This window comes from Hibiscus syriacus, unplaced genomic scaffold (genome assembly GCF_006381635.1).
Source record: "Hibiscus syriacus cultivar Baekdansim isolate YM2019G1 unplaced genomic scaffold, ASM638163v2 tig00116958_pilon, whole genome shotgun sequence".
Taxonomy (NCBI): Eukaryota; Viridiplantae; Streptophyta; class Magnoliopsida; order Malvales; family Malvaceae; genus Hibiscus; species Hibiscus syriacus.
Genome location: NW_024063484.1, coordinates 1,448,326 through 1,475,775, shown reverse-complemented (window position 1 = coordinate 1,475,775; position 27,450 = coordinate 1,448,326). Strand labels below are relative to the sequence as shown.

Here is a 27,450-nt window from a genome sequence, read left to right as displayed (position 1 = left end):
CGGTTAGTGACCACGTGTCACACTTTGACACTGCATCTGCTCGAGTTTCTCAAACGTGTGGGATTCTTATTTCCCTTTTTCTTTGGCTGTTTCGATGTGCGGTGTCTAAAAAAACGGTTAAAAAATAGTGTGACATGTTAAATAAGTAATCGGTTAAAATTTAGATCGATTATGTTATATTATTTAATCAGAAATATATTAGGTAACGCTTATATAATGTAATAGATAGTGCTTATATTAATCTATTTTCTAATTAAACATGTATATTTAAACTGATAACATTACAAATTTACCTATTATATTATAATTATTGGTTTTGATGTTTTTTGGGATTGATACAATTTTAAATGTATCGACACTTTATGCGTACACCTCGTTATGCTTTCATTTTGAGAAAAAAGTATCGACACATATTTAAAGAGTGTCGATACATAATGTAAACCTATTTGCTAATTAACCAGTATATTTTTACCGGTTACATTGTAAATTTACCTATTACATAATAATTATCGATTTCGATGTTTTTTGAATCGATACTTTTCATAAATGCATCGACACTTATGCGTGCACCAGTTTGAATTCTTCAATCATAAGTTTATTCTTTAAGAAACTAAAACTGGACAAACTTTATCGTATAGAGATAATAAGAGTATATCATAAGTTTGCGTTGAGAGATGTTTGTTTCTGGGTTTTTGTTCTTTGAGAAACTGATAACATGGTGGGTTTTCCAAAGTTATTCTTTTGTTACTGCAAAGTTTTGTTATTTTCTTACTGGGTTTTGCTTAAAATATCCAACTTTTTGTATTAAAAAATGAAAATTCTGAAATAAAAATGATTATACAAGCACACTTTTTACTATCGGTTTTGTCATTTCGAGATCGATTTTGTCATATTTTTACTTGTTATATTGTTATGGATCGATACATTTTTATAAAGTATCGACACTTTATTGGCGCTATAACTTATTTTTTTTTAAATTCCAAAAGTGTCGATACTTATAATAAAGTATCGACACTATCAACATATCCGGTAGCTCTTTACCGGTTTTGTCATTTCGAGACCGGTTTTGTCATATTTTTACCTGTTATATTGTTATGGATCGATACATTTTTATAAAGTATCGACACTTTATTAGCGCTATAACGTCTTCTCTTTTAAATTCCAAAAGTGTCGATACCTATAATAAAGTATCGACACTATCAACATATTCGGTTGCACTTTACCTGTTTTGTCATTTATAGACCGGATTTGTCATTTTTTTACCTGTCATATTGTTATGGATCAATACATTTTTATAAAGTATAGACACTTTCAATATATCCGGTAGTACTTTACCTGTTTTGTCATTTATAGACCGGTTTTGTCATTTTTTTACCTGTTATATTGTTATGGATAGATACATTTTTATAAAGTATCGACACTTTCAATATATCCGGTAGCGCTTTACCTGTTTTGTCATTTATAGACCGATTTTGTCATTTTTTTTACTTGTTATATTGTTATAATCAATATATTTTTATAAAGTATCGACACAAACCGACAAGCTAAGTTTGCCAGTTGCCAAATTTTTTAATATTTCTTCTTGATTTCCACCTATTACATTATTATTACTCGATATTTCCGGTAACGCTAAACCGAAATTGTCAAAGCCGTATATTAGTATGTCTTTATGGAGACAATCCCTTTTTCATTTTTTTCATTTCAAATGACTTTGACTTAATTTATTTTGAGTTAATTGCATCTTATGCCCCAAATTATAACCCTCACTTTAAATTATTCTTTAAACTTTTGAATATTTTAATTTCATCTCCAAACTATGTCTCTCATTTTAAATTAGTCCTTAAACTTATGAATATTCTAATTTCATCCCTAAATTATGACCCTCTTTCTAAATTGGTACCTAAAATTTTGAATCTTCCAATTTCATCCTCAAATTCATCCAAATATGTAATTAGTTTCAACCATAGTTTAATCTAAATTTTGTTTTTTCCAAACATATAATAATATAACTTGGCCTAACTATTTTATTTACAAGGGATGTGATTAGTATTTATGTATAGTTTGGGATAAAATTGGAATGCTCAAAAAAGTTTATGTACCAATTTAGAATGAAGGTCATAGTCTGGGGATGAAATTGAAATGTTCAAAAGTTTGAGGACTAATTTAGAATAGTAGTCATAGTTTAAGGATTAATTTGAAATATTTAAAAGTTTAAGGACTAATTTAAAATGAGGCTTATGGTTTAGGGACATGTGATGCAATACTCATTTATTTTTACAATTTGAGCTTCATTGATTTAGTCATTTATTATTAAAAGTTACAAAGTAGTAATTTAATTATTCATATGTTCCAAAATCATCATTTTCTATTTAAAAAAGTGATGTTCGTCTGAGCTAGGTGTTAACTTGCTGATTGAGACATAATTTTATCATATCTTAATGATGACTCTCGGCACCGTCATTGCTTTCAAGCATTGACTCACCAGCATAATATTTCAAGAACTGACTCGACGATATAATGTAAACGAAGATTTGATGTACAAATACAACTAAAACGATGTAATCATATTTTATCGTACCCTAGTCAACAAGTTAACATCAATCTCATACAATCACCAATTTTTTAATGAAAAAATACGAGTTTGGATCATATGAATAGTCGAGTGATCAGTTTGTAACTTTTAATAGTTGAATGACTCAACAACTAGCATCCTATAATCGTGGGACTCTTTTATAACTTTTAATAGCCATGAGACTATTTATGTACTTTACCCTATTATTTTCATATGATCTTTATTTTCAATGACTTAAAAAATGAATTTAAAAATATTATAGAACTAATAATCAACCGATGTGAAGATTAATAAAATATTATATATTTAATGTGAAAAATAATACATTTAGATGGAAAAATTAAAAAAAATATATATAAATTATTGATAAAATAATATTTATGCAATTTTCGTCTATCATGACCCTACATTTATAACAGATGGTTGCAGGATATGCATTGTAATTTAATTTGACATGTGAAAAGTTGATATCCCACATCGGTTCTTTGGAATAAAGGGTAAATTCGAGTGTATAAAATGGGGATGGGATTTAGCAAATGGAAAATGAACCCGTCCTGTCAGGGTGGAGGATGGCTCGTCAATGATCGAATAGAGACGGCGGGTCGTGCCAACACCTGGTACATCGAACACACCTTTACAAGGCGAGTGAGTTCCTCCCTACTTCGGTTGAGCTTGGCCGTCAATTTTTGGAAGCCCAAGCCCTCTAGGCTGGGGCTCACCTAACTAATTTCAAATGTTATCTGATACTGTCATTCTTACCTTTCTTCATTGAAACAGTACTAAACTTCAAAGCAAAAGAAAACATTCATGCTCCGCATTAAGTTTTGAGTATGTCACCGAACTTCTAAAGCTTACGTTTTAATCACCGAACTTCTAAAGCTTACGTTTTAATCACCGAACTTCTAAAGCTTACGTTTTAATCACCGAACTTCTAAAGCTTACGTTTTAATCACCGAACTTCTAAAGCTTACGTTTTAATCACCGAACTTCTAAAGCTTACGTTTTAATCACCGAACTTCTAAAGCTTACGTTTTAATCACCGAACTTCTAAAGCTTACGTTTTAATCACCGAACTTCTGTTATGGTCTCTTCTGATAATTACCATTATAAAAATACTGAGTCTTTTTTTCTTCTTCCAGAACAATCCAAAGGTTACAAATTTTTATATGCTCTGCCATTTCGATGAATAAAGCGGTAGTTGATTGATCTCAACTATGAATTTGTTTTGTTAAAAATCAACATAGTTTAATTTTAACCCGGTTCGACGGTTGAAAGTGATATAAAAAAACTTTTATTTTTTTATTAGAATTTGCTTGGCAATTGAAGAGATTGAAATGTTTTTTAACGAGAAAGAAAGAGTAATTTTGTCATCTTTTCGATCGAAAAGTCTATCAATAAAAATGACAACGAAAGGAGACAATGTTCCCATAGAAATTAAGATTTAAAACTTTTTAATTCACCACTGTTAACCATTATATCAACTTAAACTATATTATGTCAAATGAAATTTTTCCTCAATTTAGAAAATTAGATTTTTTTTGTGAAAGAAGACTCCACATTAACATTTCCTATCGTTAGCCAACGACGGTGACCTTGTTCTTTCGTAACCGAAATCTCAAGTGTTGGATTAGAACCCGAAGGGTTCTTGAAGATGAAGTCTCATTTTAACTTAACTGAAAAACAAGTGCTCAAATTATAACTCTCGTTTATTTTAGGTGTTTACAATTTTTTTCGGTCAAAGTAAATACAGTGTTTTCAAAGTTACCATTCAAGGTATTTGGTCGTTAACAATTGTTAAAAAATACATTATTTAATCAAAACCTGACACATAACATATTATTTGAACTTTTTAAATTTTATTTTAAAAAACCCCATAAAATCCCTATTATTCAAAATCCCCAATTTCTAAAATTCTCAACTTCAAATCTCTAAATCACATATATCATCATCATATCGAACATCATCGATCATCACCTTTTCTATCGTTGAATTCCCATCAATCGATCACCCCTCTTATCGCATGTCATTCGAAATTACAGTCTCTAAACCTCATCGTAGAAAATCATTTTCCTCAATCATTATCTATCATTGTTGGTGAGACTACATCGACGCCTGAACCAAAACATAGTCACCCACTATTGTAATCTGATTTTTTATCTTCAGGGAGATTTAGGAATTTAGAGTTTTAAGAAATTAGAAAATTTGTTTTTTTTTTAAAAAGTTCAATGTTTTCTTTTTTGAAAAAATAATATGTTGACAAACTTTTTTATGTCAATGACAAAATGACCTAAAATGGTAACATAATGGAACTCTTAAATGGTAATGAAAGAGGCATTAACATCTAATTTGATAAAAAAAAAACTTTTAAACATCTAAAATAAACAAATGATATAATTTAGATATTTTTTAATTAATTCATTTATCTTTGTGTCAAACAATTGCGTACGTGATGTATTTCCTTGACAGCAGCCATAAGCAGGTTCGAAAAGGACTGAAATATCATTGGTTTGGTTGCTGAAGAGAGATCCATAGTAAGTTTGGTTAAATTTGGGTTTGTTTAGTATCTATGATATATTCATACAAAGAATGATTGAGATACATGAATGAGACTTTAGCAATCTCCCTTCCTCAATGAAAAACTTGGGGAGATGCATAATATTCACTCTCATTGAACACGGGTCTTAAATCTTCTTTGCTCATGAAATCCAAGGGGAAAGAACCAGATGTCCTCTTACCGATTTTAATCCTTCCACCGGATCCACCTGTTTCATCTCTCCGTTCTGGTATGATTCTAACTTCGCAGGGGCTATTCCTAAATCGATCGTAGTGTGACCGAGTCTTTCTTTCCAAAATGCACTGCTTTGTCGGAGTGCAAGCCTGCGTTTTATCGTACATGGAGTTCGTATCATAATATGATAATCGAAAAGGAAAAAAGAATGAAGGTTTTACAAGAAAGGGATGTAGTCGTACCGGGAATGTATAAGATCATTTGGGACACAGGAAAACACATCCTGGTAGATCGTCGTGTTCATCTGTGACATAAATCATTCGATATTTGTTACTCAAGAGTTAAAAGAGTTGCAGATTGTAATCCGTATTAAACAATGCGAATCATCTAGTCCCGTTAAACTTCATTACCACCCGAAATTCTCTCATTCCTTTTAATTGAAGCATTTCAGAATATAAAATGCGAAGATATTAAACAAAAATGTAATTCCAGTTCCTACCTTCGCAGTACCAACCCATATATCTTTATAACTCGAATCGGTAATGGGGTCCATTATTTGATTTATCTGAGGAGCAAGAAAATGAAAAGGAAAAACACGTATATCAACTGAATGATATAGGAAATGTAAAATATTATAACTGGTATCCAAAGTCTAGTTCAATGAGCATACTCTTGAATGCAAAATAATTAAACAATTGATGATGGCTCACAAACCTCTCCTCGACGAAGACCAGATGTTCAGACCACAATGAGAGGCGAAGACTCAAAGCAAATTTCCCGGCCTTCCAATGCTTTCCTCCCATCCATGAATCAACGAATTCTTTGTCTTCAAGAAGTACACCAATCTGAAATATTAAACATCACATTAATCTTGTTGAAGTGGTAAAGATATGTTGGATCCTAGTGAGGGACAAAGATACGTTTAAGTGGCAAATTTCCCGGCCTTCCATGCTTTCCTCCCATCCATGAATCAACGAATTCTTTGTCTTCAAGAAGTACACCAATCTGAAATATTAAACATCACATTAATCTTGTTGAAGTGGTAAGATATGTTGGATCCTAGTGAGGGACAAAGATACTTTAAGTGTTCCATTTCCTTGAAACCATCAACAAACTCTTTTGATCATATTAAAGCTCTGCTTGTTATGAAGGATTGGAAACGAGGAGGATGGAGTTTTCTTAATCAAATGGCTAATTCATAACCTCTGAAGCTTAATCATTAGATTAACAAAAATTCCATCCTCAAGTTTTTCCATCTTCATACCAAATGGAGAAATGTCAACCCTAATAGTGGGTTTTAAATCTCAGTATCTTACCAATCAAATCTATTACAGCCCCCCTTTAATATGTTATAACAAATTTCAAGCAATTTGTATCTTAGTGCCAGTGTATTTTTTTCATTTATCTCCATTAGCATTTTAACCACCCCGACTATCTTTAAGTTTTCAGACATCTAGAAAGCAATCCAGAATGGACTGAAGATACCTCTGAATCTCTTGAGCCGAGTAAACTTCTATCGTTAATATTAGCAGATCCAATTAAGGCTGCACAATCATCAATAATCATGACTTTACTATGCACATAGACCTGAAGAAAGGAAGGGGACAAATAATCGTCAAACTGGTATGCTACATCTAGACTTTTATTGTTAAGTTGCCATGACATTAATGTCAGTAAAGAACATTAAGCAGAACCAGCAAATGATAGATGAAGATAAATGCCGTTGCAAGACATACCGGACTGGTAGCCACGGGACCGCCATCAAAAAGTTTACCGTGTGCTCTAAGACCATAGAAAGAAATGTAATCATGAGTTTTAGGACCAATAAGATCATAAAGATTATGCAGGATTGAACTTTGTCCTCTGCAATGGTTCGATACTGCCAATGCATTATGGCTCTCACAGATGCAGCACCAGCATCATCAACACCCCCCTGTTAAGCTTAAAAAAGAGTTAAAACAAATGCAGTTATCTGATCTTCAAATAAAAGAGTCTTGGCCAAAATGAAAACCTGAAAGCCAGGAAGCAGTGGTATGACAATGATAACCCTAAAACACTTATTTTCATTGTATGCTCGCATTATACGCCGATATAATGCTTCTAACACACGATTCCGAATAATTTCATCTCCAGAGAGACCTGATATGAAGAATTGGTTCTGGGAAAGGTTGTGCAAGGATGAAACAGTGAAGAGATTAAGCCATCTAATTTTGATTCTTAGTGAACTTAATGCATTAAAAGATTTAAAAAATCAGGATATACCTCTATATAAACAAAGTGTTCTGCTTTCTCAATGAGGGAGCAGTAAGCACAGTGAATACTCTCTTCTATTGGCTGGTTCCAGCAGACCACTGACGACACTCCTTATAATCTGAAAATTATAGATCAACACTGATTAAATACTATTCATAGCATAAAGCCCCTCTTCAAATAAAAAAGAATCACTCTTTTCCTCTCATTAATGATAATCTGCTGTTTGTTAAAGTATATGACAAGAAAATCAGTGAAATATTATGTGCATTAGCAATAAGAATAAGAAATTGAGATATCATATGTAGAAAATAAACAAATACTATGAGGCAGATGCTAAACTTTTTATAAGTCTTGATCAAAGTACAACCAACCTGACACTGGCATGACATCAACAAAGCCTTTCATAGGAGTGTCTGCAACTGCTGGTTCTATTTTAGACTTTCTGAAAGCAAAAGAAAGACTTTTACTGGCAGTAGTATCCAACCCATTTGATTTTGAAAACACACTGCAATTATCCAACTCCTTGGCTTCTTGATGCAAAAGTAGAGGAATATCTTGAAAATATGATCTGAAGAAAAGGAGTCCCGTCTTTTGGAACCTATCTTATTTTCCTCAACATTCTTGCTATCAAACTCATTTTCCTTGCTTCTTCCCTATAATGTGGAATCACCATATGTTGTTGAGGCATAAGTAGTGGAATTGCTTCCTCATATGGTGCTTTATTTCTCTGTACATAAGTAAAAAATTTCAGCATACTGTTGTTAAGTAACAAAGTTATTGCAATTTTTATTGTTCACTGCACTAATTCTAAATAAACAGGACCTTGGCATAGTTCCACCGCTGAACAAAATGACGTTGCTATATCTCGACAAGGTGGTCCCCATAATGCACAATGTACATCATGCCAAGGCATGCGAGGATATTTCTCTCGATCCAACTCATCCTTTACCATATCTTCCCATGAATTTGGTTCAGATTCCTGAAGAAAATGGAATCCAAAATTGGTCAGACTGAAACAGCTACAAACCAGCCCATAGTTACTCATTACCATTAATATTTAACCTTTATCCTATCAAAGAATATTATCAGGAAAGGGGGAGGGGGTACAACTGCCAGTCGCAAATTGTGGAGATTTTGGAAGTCATGATCTATTTAAACAAACTTTGAACTTAACCCCATTGGAACCATAAAATGCAACACACTATTGGGGAACATCCATTGAGGAGGCACAAGCTAAAAACCTTGCAAGTGGTAGAAACTTTAAGCAGAAGCAAGTAGCCACTGTCAAAGTTATGATAGTGTGAAAAATCAGCCAAAAACATCCAACCATATTTTTGTAATGATGTCTTTCATGGTATAACAGCACAACAGAATGGTGTATAAATAAAGTATAAAATAACTAATATAACTGATACTCAAAAGTGAGAAAAACAAATGGCCAAGGAATTTCAACAATTTTCTTAAAATAATAAATCAAACATTCAAATGAGAATCTTTTTAAACTAAAAGCTTACCTTGGATTGGTAGTCTTTTCCGGGCCATACTGAGGGAGGATTATCACCACCTTGTGTTCAAATGTGTCATAGCGACCAAAGCATAAATCAAGTCCACCAATAAAACAAATTTGGTAATCAACAATCACAAGTTTTTCATGGTGAGACCTGTAGGTAAAAGAAATAATATCAGTGTCTAAAGAGATTCAATATTAATATGTCTACAACTTGAATGCACGTGCACACTCAGTTTTCCAAGTAATTCATACCACAGATAGACACCAGTAGAGAAGTGATCCGGATAACGCAATACCCTCACATTCTCGAATGCTAAGAAGCTTTCTCTTGCTATAGACGCTATTGATTTTCAAAGCCAAAGCAAGTTCTTTGTAGAGAAGGATATATCTGCAGCCATAGAAATATTCACATCATTATTAAGTTATAATTGAAATGACCATCCAACTCAGTTGGTAGAGCATAAGGTTCTTAACCTTGGGGTCGTGGGATCGAGTCCCACGGAAGGCATTTCATAATTCGGAGGTCTCCTACGGAAGCTGCTCTCAACCTGGCGTTGGGGGCAGCCTACTATCCTACCTCCCCCTTACCCCATACATATGGGAATAAGGGTCAGCTAATTATTATTAAGTTATAATTAAAATAAGCAATAAGCTAATTCAAGATTCTAATATTTGGATTGTCCATAGACCTATATAGTACAAGCAGATACTAATTTTGTTTTCAAAGAACAAATTGAACACGTATTTAACAATTAAATCAGCTTTGTAAATTTTAAGGGGCTCTAAATCAAACCAAAATTCTTCAACCATCAAGCAGTGAATGAGCTCACTGACAAACAAAAGTAAATGGAAGAAAGAAGAATACATGTTTAACAGATGTACAACTAGATAAAGTGGCTGTAATTCAGATACAGCCATCAAGATAATGTCCAATATAAAACAAAAATGGGTTTATATTGACATCTTAGCAATAAAAGACCTTTTGATAAATTACAATACCTGAACCCCCTGCTTAGCTTTGGCTTCCAGCAAAGCATCAAGCCTGGAGGATGCCTGCTCAGGAAAAGGACGGCGTAGGTACAATTCTGGGCAAAGCCACCAGCCACAAATAAATATCTGCATAAATTTTAGGATCATGCAATAGGTTTTGTACACTAAAGAAATCGATTTGACAACTCATGCCAACCTGCAAGAGTGAAAAGGACAAACCTCTGATTTAGCATTTTCAATTGATGAAGCTATTGCATCAAAAGCTGCCCTACCATCCACAAACCATTGAGCCTGACTACCATCTTCTGTCAAACCCCGTGGAGGAGCAAAAGAGCCAAAGCGATGAGGATGACACCATCCCTCAGGGGGCCGAAGCCCAGCATCATTAATTGCAGCAACCCAATCTTTAGCTTTAGCACTACTTTTAGTTCTTAACCTTATGCTCCGAATTCCACATGTGACCTTTTGAAGTTCCCAATTATCTGTTAGAAAGTGATTTCTATAGATATATCATCATAGATACACTTAACCCACCATTATGGAGATAAATAGTTTGCTTTTAATGTGTAGAGAGAAAACTTGCACCCTCAAAAAATTCTTCAATGGGAAAAACCTACAAATTTATCTCAATTCTAAATGTTTGATCCCTAATGTGATGTCGGTAAAGGTTAATTATCAGCATTTCTAGGATTAAGTATTGCTTTGGATGGCAGAACAGCGCAATAGGTTTTCTAATGGAAGAAAATTTTGTTAGGGATCTTATCCAAACCACAAGAAATGCAAGTAACAATAAATGGTTGATTATGAAAAACAATGTCTTAAATGTGAACATAACTACTAAAATGTTAAATCGAATGAAATGCCCATCAGCAGGAAAAATTCTCCAGGGTGAACAGAAAGTACTCTACTGACCTTAAAAGCATGGCGTAAAGGATTACGTTCCTTTACTTCAACTGCTAATGATGCCCGGCCCTCAGTGTTACCAGCCAAGGCAGGTAATACATCAAAAACAATTATATCTAAGGGTTTGGTATCCAGCGGATCAGCCAGCAAGGCCAAGAATCCAGGTTTCAGCACAGCCCACACCTGTAAATAGTATCAGACGTAATGCCCGAGGAACATGGGTCAATTGAATAAGGTAAAATTTGAAAATGCCAAAATGATAGCAAAGGAGTGCAACTTTATGGTCCAACCTGAGAGTTATTATAAGGCATGATTAAGGTACAAATCTGAAATACTTTAGCAAGGTAATATACAACAATGCCAACGCTCAGAAGCATAGAATCAATATATGACAACAATTAACCCATATGAAAACCCTCTTCTCAAATCTTATTATCTTATTTCATTCAACCCATCACTCCCATTAAACGATAGTAGGATATCCCTATACATATAAGCAGTAAGCACAGAGGACCAAGTGATATCTCTAGATGAAGCACAAAACTTTAACACTGACATTCCAGTTTACCTCCTATCGAAGGAATATTTTGACAGAGGAAAGGAAATTAATATCTGCTGCAGCACATGCACGTGCAACACATTTTGAAACAAGTGCATTTATAAGCCAAGATCTGAAAAATGAGACTGCATTACCTTCTGCCAGTTGTCATTACAGCAATTGAACCAGTGACATGCACAGCATCTATCAGAGTCATCATCATTCTTTGCAAGTTTGGGTAGATGTTTCACCATTACATAGTCTTCCTTCAGCTTAGGGCCGTACTCAGAAGAAAATGACAACTTTGAAGCCTCCAAAAACTTGCAAACCTGCAAGAAAATTGACAGAGATACAAAAACAAACAATAAAAGAGGGGTATAGAGAGAGTGTGCCTATGTGTTGTGCCTTAGCACACAAAAGTGCCTAAGGCCCTTCAGGAGAGATACATTGGATCAGCACACAGATGACACACCTAGGCATGCTTTTCTGTAAGGCAACAGGCCAAAACAATGTTCTCTGATTTAAGCTCTCTCAAATCTCAAACAACTTCAATTTTTTTATTGTTCATTAGTTGTTCCTGTCATAGTATATAAAGGGAAAATACGAACTCCTTACATTTTAAATGTTTGAATATTCAAGAACATACATGATACCATAGGAATCATGCATTATCCAACAAATTAAAAAGAAATCTTGTATGTTCAGCTCTTTAAAGTATATACCAGAAATATATGTTTAAGCTTATCTTTAGATATATGCACACAACATGTAGGCATGCACATATTGCATCTTATTTTACTCAGGCAAGCACATTTTTGTGCCCTGGGTCTTAAGAAATATAATCGTTCTAGTGGCTAGACACACCTTGACCTTAACAACACATAAATAGAACAATGAAACTCATTCAACACACAATATTATCAATCACATTCAAGGACGGAGCTACCTGTACCAAATTTGTGTTCAAATTACTTTCTAGGTCCCTCTTTTGAAACTAAGACAATCAAGCCCTGCACCACAACAAATTTTTTGGGTCCAAATACTTTTAAGGTCCTCTAGTTTTGAAACTAGAAAAATTAAGCATTGACCCTCATTTTTCTGGTTTAATACTACTTAGGTCCCTATTATTTTGAAATCAGGCAAATTAAGCTTGACCTACATTTTTGGTCTAAATACTTCTTAGATCTTTTTCATTTTCGAACTCCAAATTTTAAATTTTAAATTGATGACTTAAGAATCAGACATAAACTTCTTTTTATTATAATATATCCCCCAAAAAATAATAAATAAAGAGGGGGGTCCAACTACTTTTAACGTCCCTCTCAGTTTGAAACTAGAAAATAAAGCCCCAACTCCCATTTTTTCCAGTTTAAATACTTCTTAGGTCCCTGTTTATTTTGAAAGTAAGCAAATTATGCTTGACCTCCATTTTTTGGTTTAAATTAGGCAAATTAGACCCTAACCCTCCAAATTTTAATTGATGGCTTGATCAGACATTAACCCTCATTTTATTAATATTTATATCCCCCCGGCTTCATCTACTTCATGATCGTTGCATGCGGAAAAAAAAAGCTTCGTTGAATTTGGTGTTCTATTATCAACACAAGCACAAGATACATGGTCTATTTTCTAGGAATAATAGAAACTATTAAAGGAATCTCTAAACCCTATTAAGAAGATAAATGTAGAAGGAATAAATGATTCCACAAATGCATCAGTTTATAACCGTGTTTGGAAATTTGTACCTCTGGAGAGTTCACGATATCCATATTTCCAAGAAAATGATTCAAATATTCGTGCATGGCAACCTTTCCTCTGTCAGACACAGAAGACTGCCTTCCCAAGGCTGGTCTAATAACCGGAAGAGCAGCACTTGATGGAACATCCCTGAGTGTATATATAAAAGAAAAGGCACTTGTAAGTGTTGGGAGTTAAATTTTCTTTTATTTTCTTGGAAATTTTGTGACACCAAATACCTTTTTTTAGTACTATCATCTTGATGTAAAGGAAGAGCATCATCATCCTGTTCATCATCATCTTGCACAACTGGCGAATGTTCTCCTATCCCTAGATTTTGAAGCCATTCTTTAACCTTTAATATAATAATATTCAGCGTGAAAACCATATCCAAATACTAAACCTTTTCCGAAGCAAAGAGCTATTAATTGGCAAAACACAAACAAACATAGTCGTTTTGTTATGTACACACCTGCTCTTGCTTCTCGTGAATTTCTTCAATAAACAATCGCCTCTTCAAAGCAAAGTGCAAGTAGAAAACCTGTGAAGCCTTCTTTATTAACCGCCACTTAAACTGAAGAATCAAAAATGAAGAAATTAGTACGAATAGGAAAGAAATAAGTTAGAGATCAAAACATATAATTTGAATTTAAACTATCGAAGTTAATTTAGAAAGGGAACTTGCTTGTTTGTATCGGAATTCGATGGTGTAAGATAAGAGCACGGGGCTGATATCGCCGGCATCGGGTCTAGAGACGGAGACGATGGTAGCTTTAGGTAACTCATCGAAAATCCGAGTTGACTCAGTGGAGGAGACGGCTGATGAGGTCCTGGAGGTTAGCGGATCCGATTGCATCTGGTAGTAGCGGGGCCCATCTCCCAACATCAATTGCTCCGACGCCATGAAATTGATCAGTAAATTAAAGATCAAATTATTTATTTCCTTCTTCTTTCTTTTGGATCAGATGAATCAAAGATGATAATGGAATGAAGAAGACTTGAGAAGAAAGCGAGAGAATAGTATTTGAATTGGGTCTTTCCTTTGAATTCTTTTTTTCTATTTTGGCGAGTGGGCTTAGCGACGATGAAAAGATGGGAGCAAGACGACTCAGTTTCAACAAGAACAGTGGTTTAATAATATTTTCCGGCGTTTTTTTTTCCGAAAAATTACTAGTGATCGGTATATTTATCGATCTAATATTGATTAAATTATATTTTTTTATCTAACACTGGTAGCAGTAAAACGCGTCTCCTGTCCTGCGCTATATGTTAATTTGGCGTCACGTGGGGTATAGCGCCCCTGATCCACGCTATACGCCACGTAGGGATATAACGCGGATCAGGAGACGCGTTATATCTTTAATTACCCACTCGTTCACACCTCCATCTTCCCTATAAATAGCTCATCCTCAATTACTTCATTACACCAAATTCTCTCAATTTCTTAATTTCTCTCAAATACTCTCTCTGTTTAAGGTATATTTTATAATATTTTTAATATTATGTATTTAATTTAGTTAAGTATTTTACTTTATTTAATATTTTACTAATATAATTTTTTTACAAATATATAATGGAAGACAATCTACTTAGCTTGGATGTAAATCATATATCTCGACACTTTGCTGATATGGTAACATTTTAACGTTTTAATTTAATTTAAATTATTAGTAATAATTAGTTGATTTATTTAATGCATGATTATTAGATTAAGAATTAATTTTTGTAATTATTTATTTTTAAGGGAATGATCGTGTATTAGATCTTTTTATTAGGAATCTTAAGTTAGTGATACCTAGCTGTGTCTTGTCGTATTTAGAGGCTGGATTTGGTTACATAGGTAGATATCAGGATCACTGTAGATAGAACCAGACCTTTCTGCCTTAGTAGAGCGGTGGAGGCCGGAGACCCACACATTCCATCTTCCGTGCGGAGAGTGCACGATCACGCTTGAGGATGCTTCTATGCACCTGGGGCTTCCGATGGATGGAGATGTGATATCATGGATAACTTTCGGTTCTTGGACTACTTTGTGCCGCGATAATCTAGGACGTGTCCCGGAAAATTTTATCGGAGGTAGGATACCGTTAAATTGGTTAGATGCCAATTTTCGGAAATTGAGCGCAGATGCTTCTGAGGATGAGATTAAGATGTATGCACGGGCATGAATATTGCAGTGATAGGAGGGTTGCTGATGCCGGACAAATCGCGCAACCTAGTTCACTGCATGTGGTTGCAACATCTTAGCGACTTTCGTCTCGCCGGATCATTCAGTTGGGGCTCGGCAGTTTTGGCTTTGCTATACAGGGAGATGTGTGGAGCCATTGACTACAGGCGTAATGCTATCGGCGAATGTCTCCTACTGCTGCAGTCTTGGGCATGGTATCGATTGCCCTTTTTATGTCCCGTTGTGAAGAACCCATTCGTGTTTCCACTACTTCTGAGGTAATTATAAAACTGATTTTGTATATTAATAATTTTATACAGCGTATAATAAATTTTTTTTCTTGAATAGGTGGTCTACTGATAGGAAAAATCATCAGGAGCTACCTGATGGTTTAGAAAAAATTAGGGTGATAATCGATCAGAAGGTTGTCACACATGTATGAATTTTAATGTTTAAAAATTGATTTTAGATTATAGTTATATAATTAGATTATTATTTTGATAAAAATTATATATTATTTGTTTTAGTTTGAATGGGTGTCATATTCTACTGATGATGTGAGGGCGGTGATCCCACCTGAGCTGAGGGGTCCATCAGATGTTTAGATGGCAATGATCCCTCTGATCTGTTATGCGACCGTCGAGTGGCAATCCACTGATCGCGTGCTCCGGCAGTTTGGTTGTTTTCAACCAATTCCGGAAGCACCTCGCAATATGGACGAGTTGCATAGCTTAGATAGACGCGGCAAGACAGATACAGATTGGCTGGTGAGACATCATGAGTGGGTCGTGTTGTGGGAGGATCGACATCGGCGCCTTCCCCGTAGAGAGCCCATTTTTGCTGACTTCTTGATGGTTGCTGAGGGTTATTATGAGTGGTTCAACAGTAACGGGAAACCGTTTCTGCTTCCCGATGATGCACGAGGGCGGACCTTTCCACGACGTCGACAGAGACATTCACCGACATAGCACCATCGTCCCCCCGACTCGTGGACGGAGAGTAGGTGCTTCCGGTTCATCCTCATCTGCACCAGCAGGACCTTCACAGCAACCACCACAGCCATTTATGATACCGCAGTCATATATGATGCCGTCATCGCCTTTCCATTACCAGATGTCACTGCCGTCGCCTTCACCTGGTTTTATGACCCCACCGCCACCACCGTCACAGATGACCCCTCCTGGAGGCTATTATGGGTCTATGTTTGCAGATCCAACTTGGGGTTCATATGCTGGATATTTGGCGGGTTCAGCCTCATCACCCATGGTCGCAGCAGAGACACCTCCTGTACAGTTTTCATACTCAGCGATGTTTGTGTTTTCCCAGTTTTCGCAAGCCGATGGGATAGTCAGTCATACACCTCCAGGGTCCTTATTCTATGGAGGTGCTTCATCGTCATCAGCTCCTCATCAACCTCATGTATCTGCTCAAGACGACGACTACGATGGTGATGATGATGACAGCGAGGAGTCAGAACCAGTGATACGAAGAAATCCTCCTCGAGACCGACAGCCACCGCCCTGCGAAACGCATTCGCGTCGCAGGCATCGATAGATTTTTTTATTATATTTGTATTTACTTTATTTTGTTAAATTGTAATTTTTTATTATTTCTCATTTAATACTTACTTTATTTTGTTAAATTGTTGTTTTTAATGTATTCAGTTAATTTTGTTTATTACCATTTAATATCAGTTATTGTAATTTGTTTATCATTTAATATTTATTGTAAGTTTGTTGTATTTAAAATTATATTCAAATACCAATTTGGTTATCATTAACTTGAAGTAAATGCAAATTAAAGTACAAGAATTATTATTTGATAAACAAATACATCATTTCCTCATCAATTGTTACTTGATGACAACAGAAGTGAACATGTTTTTCTCGTGTATCCTGGGTTTCTACAATGCCCACATCTTCTGTCTTGTCTAGATTTTTCTTGAATATCCATATCGCAATGAATTTGATTGGATTTTGGACGACCACGCTCCCTCAATAAACTTGGATTTGGTACAATCGGAAGCCAATCTTGAACCTCATCAGGGTCTTTGTCATTACCTATGGGGGGAAACTCAAATTCATATACCTTAAAAACTTCAGATAGTATGTATACGGATCCACAAAATGGTTATAGTATTAACGTTTGTGCGAGCAAGCTGCTATCACATGAGAGCATGGATACTGCAGAGCTTGAAAAAACCTGCAGTCGCACGTTCTATCCCTTATATTTACTCTTAACGACACAACTTCAATCCCTTGAAGAGGTCGCGACAACTCTGTGACACAAAACATTTCATGCCTTCTAGAGAAGCTTGTTACAGGCATTCCATTTGATGCATCAATTTTTTTCTGTAGATCTGCAACTAATCTAGGGTGAGACATGACCGCCTTGCATCCAGTTTGAGCTTGTCCCCCCGAGCTTCGCAAAAAGCGCCCCCAAACAAAATATATAGTTTTTACCAAAGCCGTACAGGTAATGACGTTCACCCTTTAAGGTTGAATTGATTGCCTTAGCCAAGTTGGTCGTCATGTGTCCATATCGATATCCACCATCATATGCGTTTGTCCACATTTCTTTATCGATGAGGTTGATGTAATCGTATCCTTCCTCGTTATTCCCCCGCAAATCTTGAAGCATTGATTCAAACATTCGAGGAAGTAGTTCGTAACCTGATAAAAAAATGTATAACTTACTAATTTGCTTTCTTTGCAAAATTAAAATGATCAAAAAATGTATAACTTACTAACTTGCTTTCACTTACCCATGCACACAATTAATTGACGCTCATCATTCTTGTACCTTCCATGATAGTTCACAACAATGTGTCGGAGACAATACCTATGTTGGACAAAGGGTGGTTGCCACATTGGACCCAAAGGCTCCATTGCTGCTTTGATCTCAGCTCCGCGATCTGAAATGACACAGATGTTTTCCCTCGTGATAACATTTGCACGTAAATTTCGGAGGAAAAAAGCCCAAGAATGTAGCTTCTCCTTCGACAAGAGCAAAGCACTGAAGAATGTTGCGATTGTCATCTTGGACAACTGCCAATAATAAAACTTGCTTGTATTTTCCATACAAGAAAGTCCCGTCGATCTGGACCACAGGCTTAGTATTTGGCAGCATTAACGTACTGTGGGTAACTCCAAAAAACCCGGTAGAATTGGCTTCGATCGTGAAGAACTCGATCATTATGGTAGGCATAGGAGGTTTCGAAGTCCACAATTATCCCATGATTCAACGTCCGCACCAGCCTAAACCAACCTGGAAGTTCGTTATAAGATGCATCCCATTCGCCATGAAGTTTGACAATGGCATTTTGTTTTGCTAACCAAGCTTTTTATAGGAGACAATATACCCATACTGCGATTGTATAGCTGAAATCAACACTACAACAGTTATATGAGAGCTTGCTTTTACCATGGGTATGATGGTTGGCATATCATTTCAGAGTCCAAGTTGGGATGATCTTGGTTGACCCCTCCAGCACAACATGTGTGAGGACCGTTGTATACTGTTAGTTACCATATGTTGTTTTTCCTCTTCATTTTCGATACGCGAACCATCCAATTGCATCCGTTTTTGCGTCGGGCACAATAGCATACATATTTTTTGGTCGTCGATCGGTTGACTCTGGACTGAACATAATTACGGATATTGTAATTTTTTATAGCCATCATCGCTTCTTCTTTTCTTGAAAACTCCATGCCTAAAGATAACTCACCATTATTTATTGATGAGTAATATCCATAGTCACCGAGATGAGGCATATCCGCAAATTCTGGCCCGTACATTGCACTATAATCAGCTTCATACAGGTGTGCAGGAGGGTCAGTTTGTGTCACATTTCCTAGAACTTCATCTACATCATCATCATCAGAGTTGAATTGCGGTGATTCTGGGTGAATGAATAGTCCAGTCTCTGCACCATCCGCACCAGGCTCACGAAGCGGTTCTTCTGGTGGAGATGATGGTTCCTCCATGCGCTCCACATTTAGGTCGAAGAACCTACTACTTGCATGTCTTCCCCTTGAACTAGAAGGCATATCGACATTGAGATCGAAAAAGCTCGCAGTCGAATGCCTCCCCCTGGAGCTTAAAGTCATCGTATCAAATGGAAACTGCACAGATTGTTGCGTCGATGACATCTCCATATTAAGGTCAAAGAAATTTACAGATGAATGTCTTCCCCTTGAACTGGACGCGGTGTTGCCATAAGGATTGTTCGTGGACCCACCTCGGTACATATCGTAAGGAGTTGCGGATGAATGTCTCCCTATTATGGCATTAAAATCATTATACATTACTGTAGTCGGGCTGTCAACTTGATCAACTTGTTCAGCCAGCCCATAGTGGGAGCTTAATGATTGACCCCGAACAACACGCACTTGAACAAAATGTGCATACATCTCAATAGCGGCGTCTGAATAATTACTTTGCTTCAACCATCATTTGAACATCATCATTGTTCGAAAGTTCAAAAGCTGTATAAGTTAATGGCAACAATGATGTTAGAAATTGTACTGCAACGACGACATTCTTTACTACTTCCAACATGAATCTTCCTCGAAATCTTCGTTATCAGCTCCTCAAGAGTTATATTTCTTGAATGATATTTAACACGCTCATTTGATACGAAAACAACGCCGGTTTCATCTTCTCGAATTTCACATCATAATAAACAATAGCTAAAGTCGCGTCATTCTTTGAGTTTAAAAGTGCGGCAATTTATATCTGTAAAAAAATAACTGAAACAAACCTGATAAATAAATATATGAACGAAAATATAACACAATAAATTTTTTACACATCAATGTAAATAATTTAAATAATATAATATTTATATTACCTGCACCGTAAAACTATTTCGACGTATGCTCCGCTTTTCAATTTTACAAACATAAAAATTAATTGAAAATAATTAGTATAATATTTTTTTCAAATAATGATAATAAACAATAAGTATAATTAAAAAATTATAATAAAATTATCTTATAACGAAAAATCGCACGAACTTCTAAATCAAATATGAGAAGATTGCCTGAATTATTATTCGTTGACGGAATTGTTGTTTTAATTTATAAGTTGAGAGGAGAGATGCGATGAGATGTGAGAAACTTAACCGGCGAAGGAGGATATTTATAACCATATAAGGTGCGGTACAGGTACCGCTCTATATGTAATTATTCATAAAAGATATAGCGCGGACCAGAGACCGCGTTAAATATAATTTTGGTATAGTGCGGATCAGGGGGCGTGCTATACACACGTGTAACCCATGTCAGCGTATAGCACGGTACAGAGAGCGCGCTATACCCCACGTGGTGCCAAATTAACATATAGCGTGGGGCAGAGGGCGCGCTTTACTGCTACAGGTGTTAGATCGAGAAATATAATCTGACCAGTATTAGATCGAGAAATATAATCTGACCAGTGTTAGATCGATAAATATACCAATCACCAGTAATTTTTCAGGAAAAACACTATATTTTCAGCAGCCAAGATTTTATAATTACTAAAGATACAAATATTATATTCTTATTTAAATTTAAATATAAATAATCATCTGTTACATAGAAATAACTTTTTTTTTACTTCTTTATGCTCTTGATATTTTTTTAAGGAAAACAAGACTTCAAATAAAATTAGCAAAAATATACTTATTTTTAAATTGCTTTGACAAACACAATGTACACTAAAGAACTAATTTAAAAACGTTTAATAGATTTTGACAAATAACTTTTTTTACGATATATTCAACAATTCTTGGGGAGATCGAAGCGTAAAAACAGTTTAGTCAATGTCCCGAGTTTGAAGAATTCCAGCTTTAATGTTAAATAAAAAATATTTATATAAAATCACAAAATTATTTTTATAACACTATATAAAATTTATAAAAATATTTCTTTTATCGTATTATAAATATAATTAAAATATTAATTAATTTTTTATAACCATGTTGGATGTTTTTAAATTTTTATTACCTTTTAAAATACTTTTCTAAAATATAAAAAAGTAGACATTTAATATGTTCAATTTTGATTTTTATTACTTACGATTGTTTCTCAAATAAAAAATATAAATTTAATTTGTTATAATATTTTATAAATATTAAAGCTAATAACAATACTCCTTTTACCGCTAAAATTATTTAATGAATTCAATGTTAAAAAAAAATTATAAATTTACACTATAAATAATTAATTATGTAACTAAAAATATAACAAAAAATTCATATCAACAAAAATCCTTATTTGACAATATAATCCAAGAGTGTAAGAATCATGTAATACCTAAAAGAATTAGCGGGAAGTACATGCAATTTCGGGAAAAAGGGAAATAATATTTTCCTGAATCACACATTTAATACCATAAAGATATTCATTTAATATATAATAGCTCCGGGATTCCAAAATTCCCTGTTTTATAGTTAACATAAATGAAAACCGAGTTTTGCAAACAACTCCTATAAAGAAAACAAAACGCAATGGTAACATGAATTTTACCGATATCTTATTCATTCACTTCTTCGTCTTCTTCACCCTGTCAAATAGATCCAATAGACTCAGTTAAAACAGATAAAATCCATGATTATAACTTTAACTGCATGACATGTTTTACAGCGACGTGCAACAAAAAGGCTTTCAGGAAAATGAAAAATCCATACAACATAAACATAGGAGTAAAAAAAATATTGTCATCCAACTTACTCAGACTGTTGAGGTAATGGTGCAGGTGCTGCCTTCGCCCCAGGTCCCTGTATCATCAAGATTACAATTATTAAGCTGCAAATAAGAGAGTAGAAGCAAAAAAAAAAAAGCATGGTTTTGAAAACCAAACCAAAGGTCAAACCGGTTGACCCAAAAGGTTCAATCATATAGAAAAATTAAAATACATAATGATGCCTTGCTTAAAAGTATTTAGAAGACATCATGACTTGCTTATAGACTTATAGTGAAATTTTATAAGCAAGGCATGATGTCTTCTAAATAATTTTTAAATAATTATAGAAAGCCAATGATGAAAATGAACCAATGACAAAGCAAAATTTTTTGTTAAAAAATTAGAAAAACAACAATATCCAATTTAACTGTTTTTAACCAGTTTTCAAGTTCCAAGTTTTCTATCAGATCTGGCAGGTTCTCTAATTTATGTATATCAACTTATATAATTGAACCACCCAACCAACTGGTTGACGTTTTAACTGGCAGGGCCAATCTGGCAGCTCCAGTCAGTTTTTACAACCTTGGGTAAAAGAGCATAGTCAATCTTCTAGAAATGGTATGAGAATAATGTAGTTTTTGGTGATGCGGCCCTTAATATAAATATCTAAGAATGGTCTATCAAAGCTGCCATGTTCACATAATACTGCTTTTCTTCAAGTAATTTTTGTTCGTGCAACACAGGACATTTGTATGCATTCATTGGAAAACAGGAAATGCAACAACCAAATGAATACAGCATCAAACTCCAAACATTCAAAGCCTAAGGATAAATTTAATCACAAAATCAATGTACTACCAAAAAGAGAGGTTTAATTACCTGTGCAAGGCGTTCCTCTCTTCTGCCTATCTTTCTCTCCCTGCTGGCCTTGTTTTTAGCACGCTTGGCCTCAAACTGGTCAGCCAGTGTCTTTTCTCTTGCCTTCTCAGCCTTGGACTTATGAATACTTTCCATCAAGACACACTTGTTCTTAAACACATTACCCTTGACCTTCATGTACATGTCATGGCATATGTGCTTGTCAATCTTCTTCGATTCCCTGTACTTACAAAGCAGACCTCAGTACACGCATTCTCCTCATCCAAAGGATCTTTGTTGGCAACCTTGCCTCCCTGGTACCCCTTCTCTTACCTAAAAGTATTTAGAAGACATCATGTCTTGCTTATAGACTAATAGTGAATCTCAAGGAATAAATCCAACACCCTAAATATAGGAACGTAACCATTACCATATCCTGAGTGTCGTCCCTTTCTCTTGGCTTCCTTCATTCTCCGTGCTCAAGAGCGGGAGTGAATCTTGGTGGGCTTCCTAATGATAAACCCATCCTTCACCAGTTTCCTAACATTCTGCCCTGTAAACAATGATCAAATTATCAGCAAACACACAGGGGCCTAAAAAAACTAACAGCTCGATCTACATATAACAGAATCAAAATTTGTAAAAACACCAAAACTGTAATGAATTCAAGCTAAAACCGATTGGATCAAAAATAGACGAAACTCCGATATTCGACATAAATAAATAGGCGAAGCAAGTTATACAGGTTTCCTAACTAAGAACAAGCTATAACTTCAGATCTGAAGTCTAACCATTTCTATTTTAAAATTTTCAGAGAAACCTAGTAAACCCTAAGCAATCAAAGACGAGCAATAACCGTAAGGATAATTCAGCTAATTCATATAGAACTAACAGATGGATTTTATTAGTCGCGATGAATTAAAATACGGACAAAGTGACTTACTGGAGTTGGCCATGGAGATTTCGTTGATTTCATTAGGATCGAGCCAGACCTTGCCGCGACCGCATTTGAGGACGCTAGCGGCAAGCCGCTGTAAATGGAAAAACCAAGGGTTTTTTTAGAAGAAAATGTAGGTGCGGTTTTTATGGGAAAGGTGAAAAGTTTGTTAGGGTTGTGGGTGTTGAAGTAATCAAATGGGTTGGCCCAGTTTTATTTCCGATGGGTTAGGATACGATCACAGCATTCTCTTAAAGCTATCCAAAATAAAAGAGTAAATTACATATTTGGTCAATCACCTATTCTATCTGTTTTGATCACTCAACTCTTTTTTTCTTCTTCAAAATCACACATTAAAGCTTGTTTCTGTTTTGATCACCCTCCAACCTCCATTAAAAATTAACAATGATACTATCGTAATATTTTTTTTTAAATTTATATATCAATTTCTCTTCCATCATCGAAATCATTCAATACGAAGGAATTAAGATTAATGAAGTCTCACATTATAATTTCAATACTAACTCTTACCTCTCAATCGGGAAATAACCTTAATAATTCCTCAGAGAACACATTCAAATACTTTCTGTTATTTGAAATGATTTTTTTAATATTTTTTTAATAATATGAGGTGATTATAATGTAATATCTGTTTAGAATTTTCTAATTCAATTGACAATACACAGATACCTTACAAATACATTTGCTTGAACTTAAAATCTCTAAAAAAACTTATAATGACTTGAATCTTTTTTTTGAATCATTTCATATCCCTTGGCAACGAATTCTTATCAAAGATTAATTCTTTATCATACCCATATCTGATTCTTATTTAATTATCTAAATAATTTATTATACAACTATCCCAACTTTTACGGTCAACTAATCAACTAAAACCTAAATCCACTTAAATTGGCATTCGGATTGACCAAAATTACTATTATTTAAGCTGTGAATAGAGATCGAAGGTTATCATTCAAATTATTTACAAACATTCTTCGTCTATCTTCATCATGTTTCTTATTCTCCACATCGAACTTGCAAGGACCGAACTTCTCAAACATTTTTATCTGCAGAATAATCTTATGCTTTAGACATTAGAAGTTAGAACACACACTTTCTCTTGTTTATATCTTTGTCATCCATATACTTATTTTCTGAACTTATAATCATGGAACATTAGGATTTACGTATTCAGAGTCTTTAAAACTTTAGAAAATTTTGAGATTTAAGTTGAGATTACGATTGAAATAAGATATCGAATTTGTAAAACTTTCCACATCTAGATCATGTTACCTGAATTTGGCCAGTGACATCTATAGAAAGAACACGTTTTTTCTTATGCTAATGAAGTTTGGATAGAATTAGGAACAACAGATTTTGACGCATAATTCAACACCACTAAATTCAAGGATTGGCTTAAGCTAAATTGTTGCTCAACAAGGACTTGGATGTTTGGGCTATAATGGGACACATTATTTGCCAATATTCTTTAGGAGTTATGAAAACGACGAGATAATGATGTTTTTAAAGATGATAGCTTACGCTTAAGGCAAATACGCCAGTACACAGTTAGAGTAGCTCGCGATACCAGGACAACCATGAATGATAAGGTAGGATCAATGGTGAGAGACCAAAAGGGTTGATGGCTGCCTCTACCAGCAGGTACATAAAGATAGGAGTGATCTGTGACAAGTATTATCAATGGCTGTGGTTTCACGATATTACCGGGAATACAAATAGTTTGCTAGCGAAATTACGAAGAGTTTGTCAAGGTCTACTTGTAGCTATAGAGTTGGGAATACCACACTTGATTCTAGAACTTGATACTAAATGGGTGGTTGATGCTTTAAATGGAAACATGATTAATAATCATTTAATGTGTGCTTTGATAAAAGATTATGAAACGTTTTGGATCAAGAAAATGCATCATATTTGTCGAAAGAAATTGTACAATCATATGTGAACTAATTCACAATCTACATGACACTTTTTGTAATTTTAGATGAACTTCCATTTACCCTTGCTAATTGCTGATGTTAGGGGAATAGACATTTTGAGGTTGTGGTTTTGTTTGTTTTCTTATTTTCGTTATTATAAAAAAAGGGTTAAAAGTTTATTTAAACGTTATATTTACAAGTTATCAAAGTCAAATATTAGGATAAAAAAATTCAGTTGATGGCCGAAAGTGTATGAACAAATTAACCGCCGCCAGAAAATTCCACCTCAACAAGCAAGGGATTGCCAGCGGTCAACACCTGTCCAAGCCGCCACGTAAGAATAACTGTTGCGTTTTCACTATTCAATTTTGTTTTCTTTTTCCCTTCTTTCCTTGTCTTGACCTTCCCTCCACAAAATTCCCTAATTCTATTAGATAGTCAACACCTGTCCAAGCCGCCACGTAAGAATAACTGTTGCGTTTTCACTATTCAATTTTGTTTTCTTTTTCCCTTCTTTCCTTGTCTTGACCTTCCCTCCACAAAATTCCCTAATTCTATTAGATATTTTCGCGCATTTCAATTATTCCCCAAATCCCTAAATTCTATTTCAATTCGTCCCCTTATCTAATGGATCTCTCTTTAATTTGCGATACGCTAACGATAGCCACTTCCAACGGCGTGGGGTTTGCGAATTTTATTCTCGATCGCCACCATCAATTCGCCGCAAACGGTTGTTTTTCCATCTCCTCCGATTTTACCTCTGATAATCTCGGAATTCTTCAGGTAACCGCTGGAATGGTCCCCGTAGACGCCGTTTCACCTCCTCCCACCAAGCCTAATTCCTATAAGACGTTACCTCGAACTCTACTTCGCAGAAAGCGTCGCACCAAGCGGAAGTTAATCAGCGGGGATGACTCAGACGATGGCGATGTCCACGGATTCTTCTTTAGTAGTGACGGCAGCGATGGGTATGGCCCGTTTGGCGGCGGCGGCGTCGGTGGAGGTGGAGGGAGCAGTTGGGGTGGTAGTGGTTGGAATTTCGGTGAGTTTGGAGGGCAAAATTGGGATGAATCTTCGTCGTCATCTCCGTGGACCGTAAATGCTATGGATTTTATGTATGAGGTGATTTGCTGGATTGCTTTGTCGAATTGCGTGCACTTTGCGTTTAAGAAGGTGGTCAGAATTGTGGCAAATGGTATCGGGGAAGCAGGAGAAAGGGGAAAGGTTCCGATGAGATTGGTTTCAGTTTGCTGATATGCAGATTAATTGGGTATTCTAAAATTTCTGCCATTTATGTATCAAATTCAAGTTCAAATGTATATATGGTTGTATATATACTTATCATCTTTATGGATTGTTTATAATCACAGAATATCTTATTATCTACTCATTGTTTCTATAGTTATTGACTTATTGCTGCTGTTGCTTATGTTTTTTGAAGAATGCAACAGCAATTCAGTTCAATTGATTGTTACAAAAATGGGTGATGTTTCATGAGCACAGTTATAGGTTTGTTGTGTCAACTTTAAGTTGTCAATGCCTCTTGTTGTAAGCCCTGTAGTACTTATACTGCTTTCTTGACCCTTTTTTAGGACGAAGAATTCTTTTAGATTCGACATTTAGGCTCTTTAAGGAGCAAGGTTGAAGGGGA

The 27,450-nt window shown here is 35.1% G+C and overlaps 1 protein-coding gene and 2 pseudogenes across 1 annotated transcript; 1 reads left to right on the top strand and 2 right to left on the bottom strand.

Annotated features, from left to right (window-relative positions):
- Positions 1 to 5,174: 5,174 nt before the first annotated feature.
- LOC120189675 lies at positions 5,175 to 14,308 on the bottom strand (annotated as a pseudogene).
- A 7,614-nt stretch (positions 14,309 to 21,922) lies between these two features.
- On the bottom strand, positions 21,923 to 23,977 carry LOC120189617 (annotated as a pseudogene).
- A 2,407-nt stretch (positions 23,978 to 26,384) lies between these two features.
- Positions 26,385 to 27,166, top strand: LOC120189501. Its single transcript, XM_039192772.1, has one exon. The coding sequence runs from the start codon at positions 26,427 to 26,429 to the stop codon at positions 27,051 to 27,053; it is 627 nt and encodes a 208-aa protein (XP_039048703.1). The 5' UTR covers positions 26,385 to 26,426; the 3' UTR covers positions 27,054 to 27,166.
- Positions 27,167 to 27,450: the final 284 nt, after the last annotated feature.

Excerpts from the sequence above, each read along its gene's own strand:
- LOC120189501 (XM_039192772.1), top strand. The coding sequence starts at position 26,427 with ATGGATCTCTCTTTAATTTGCGATACGCTAACGATAGCCACTTCCAAC.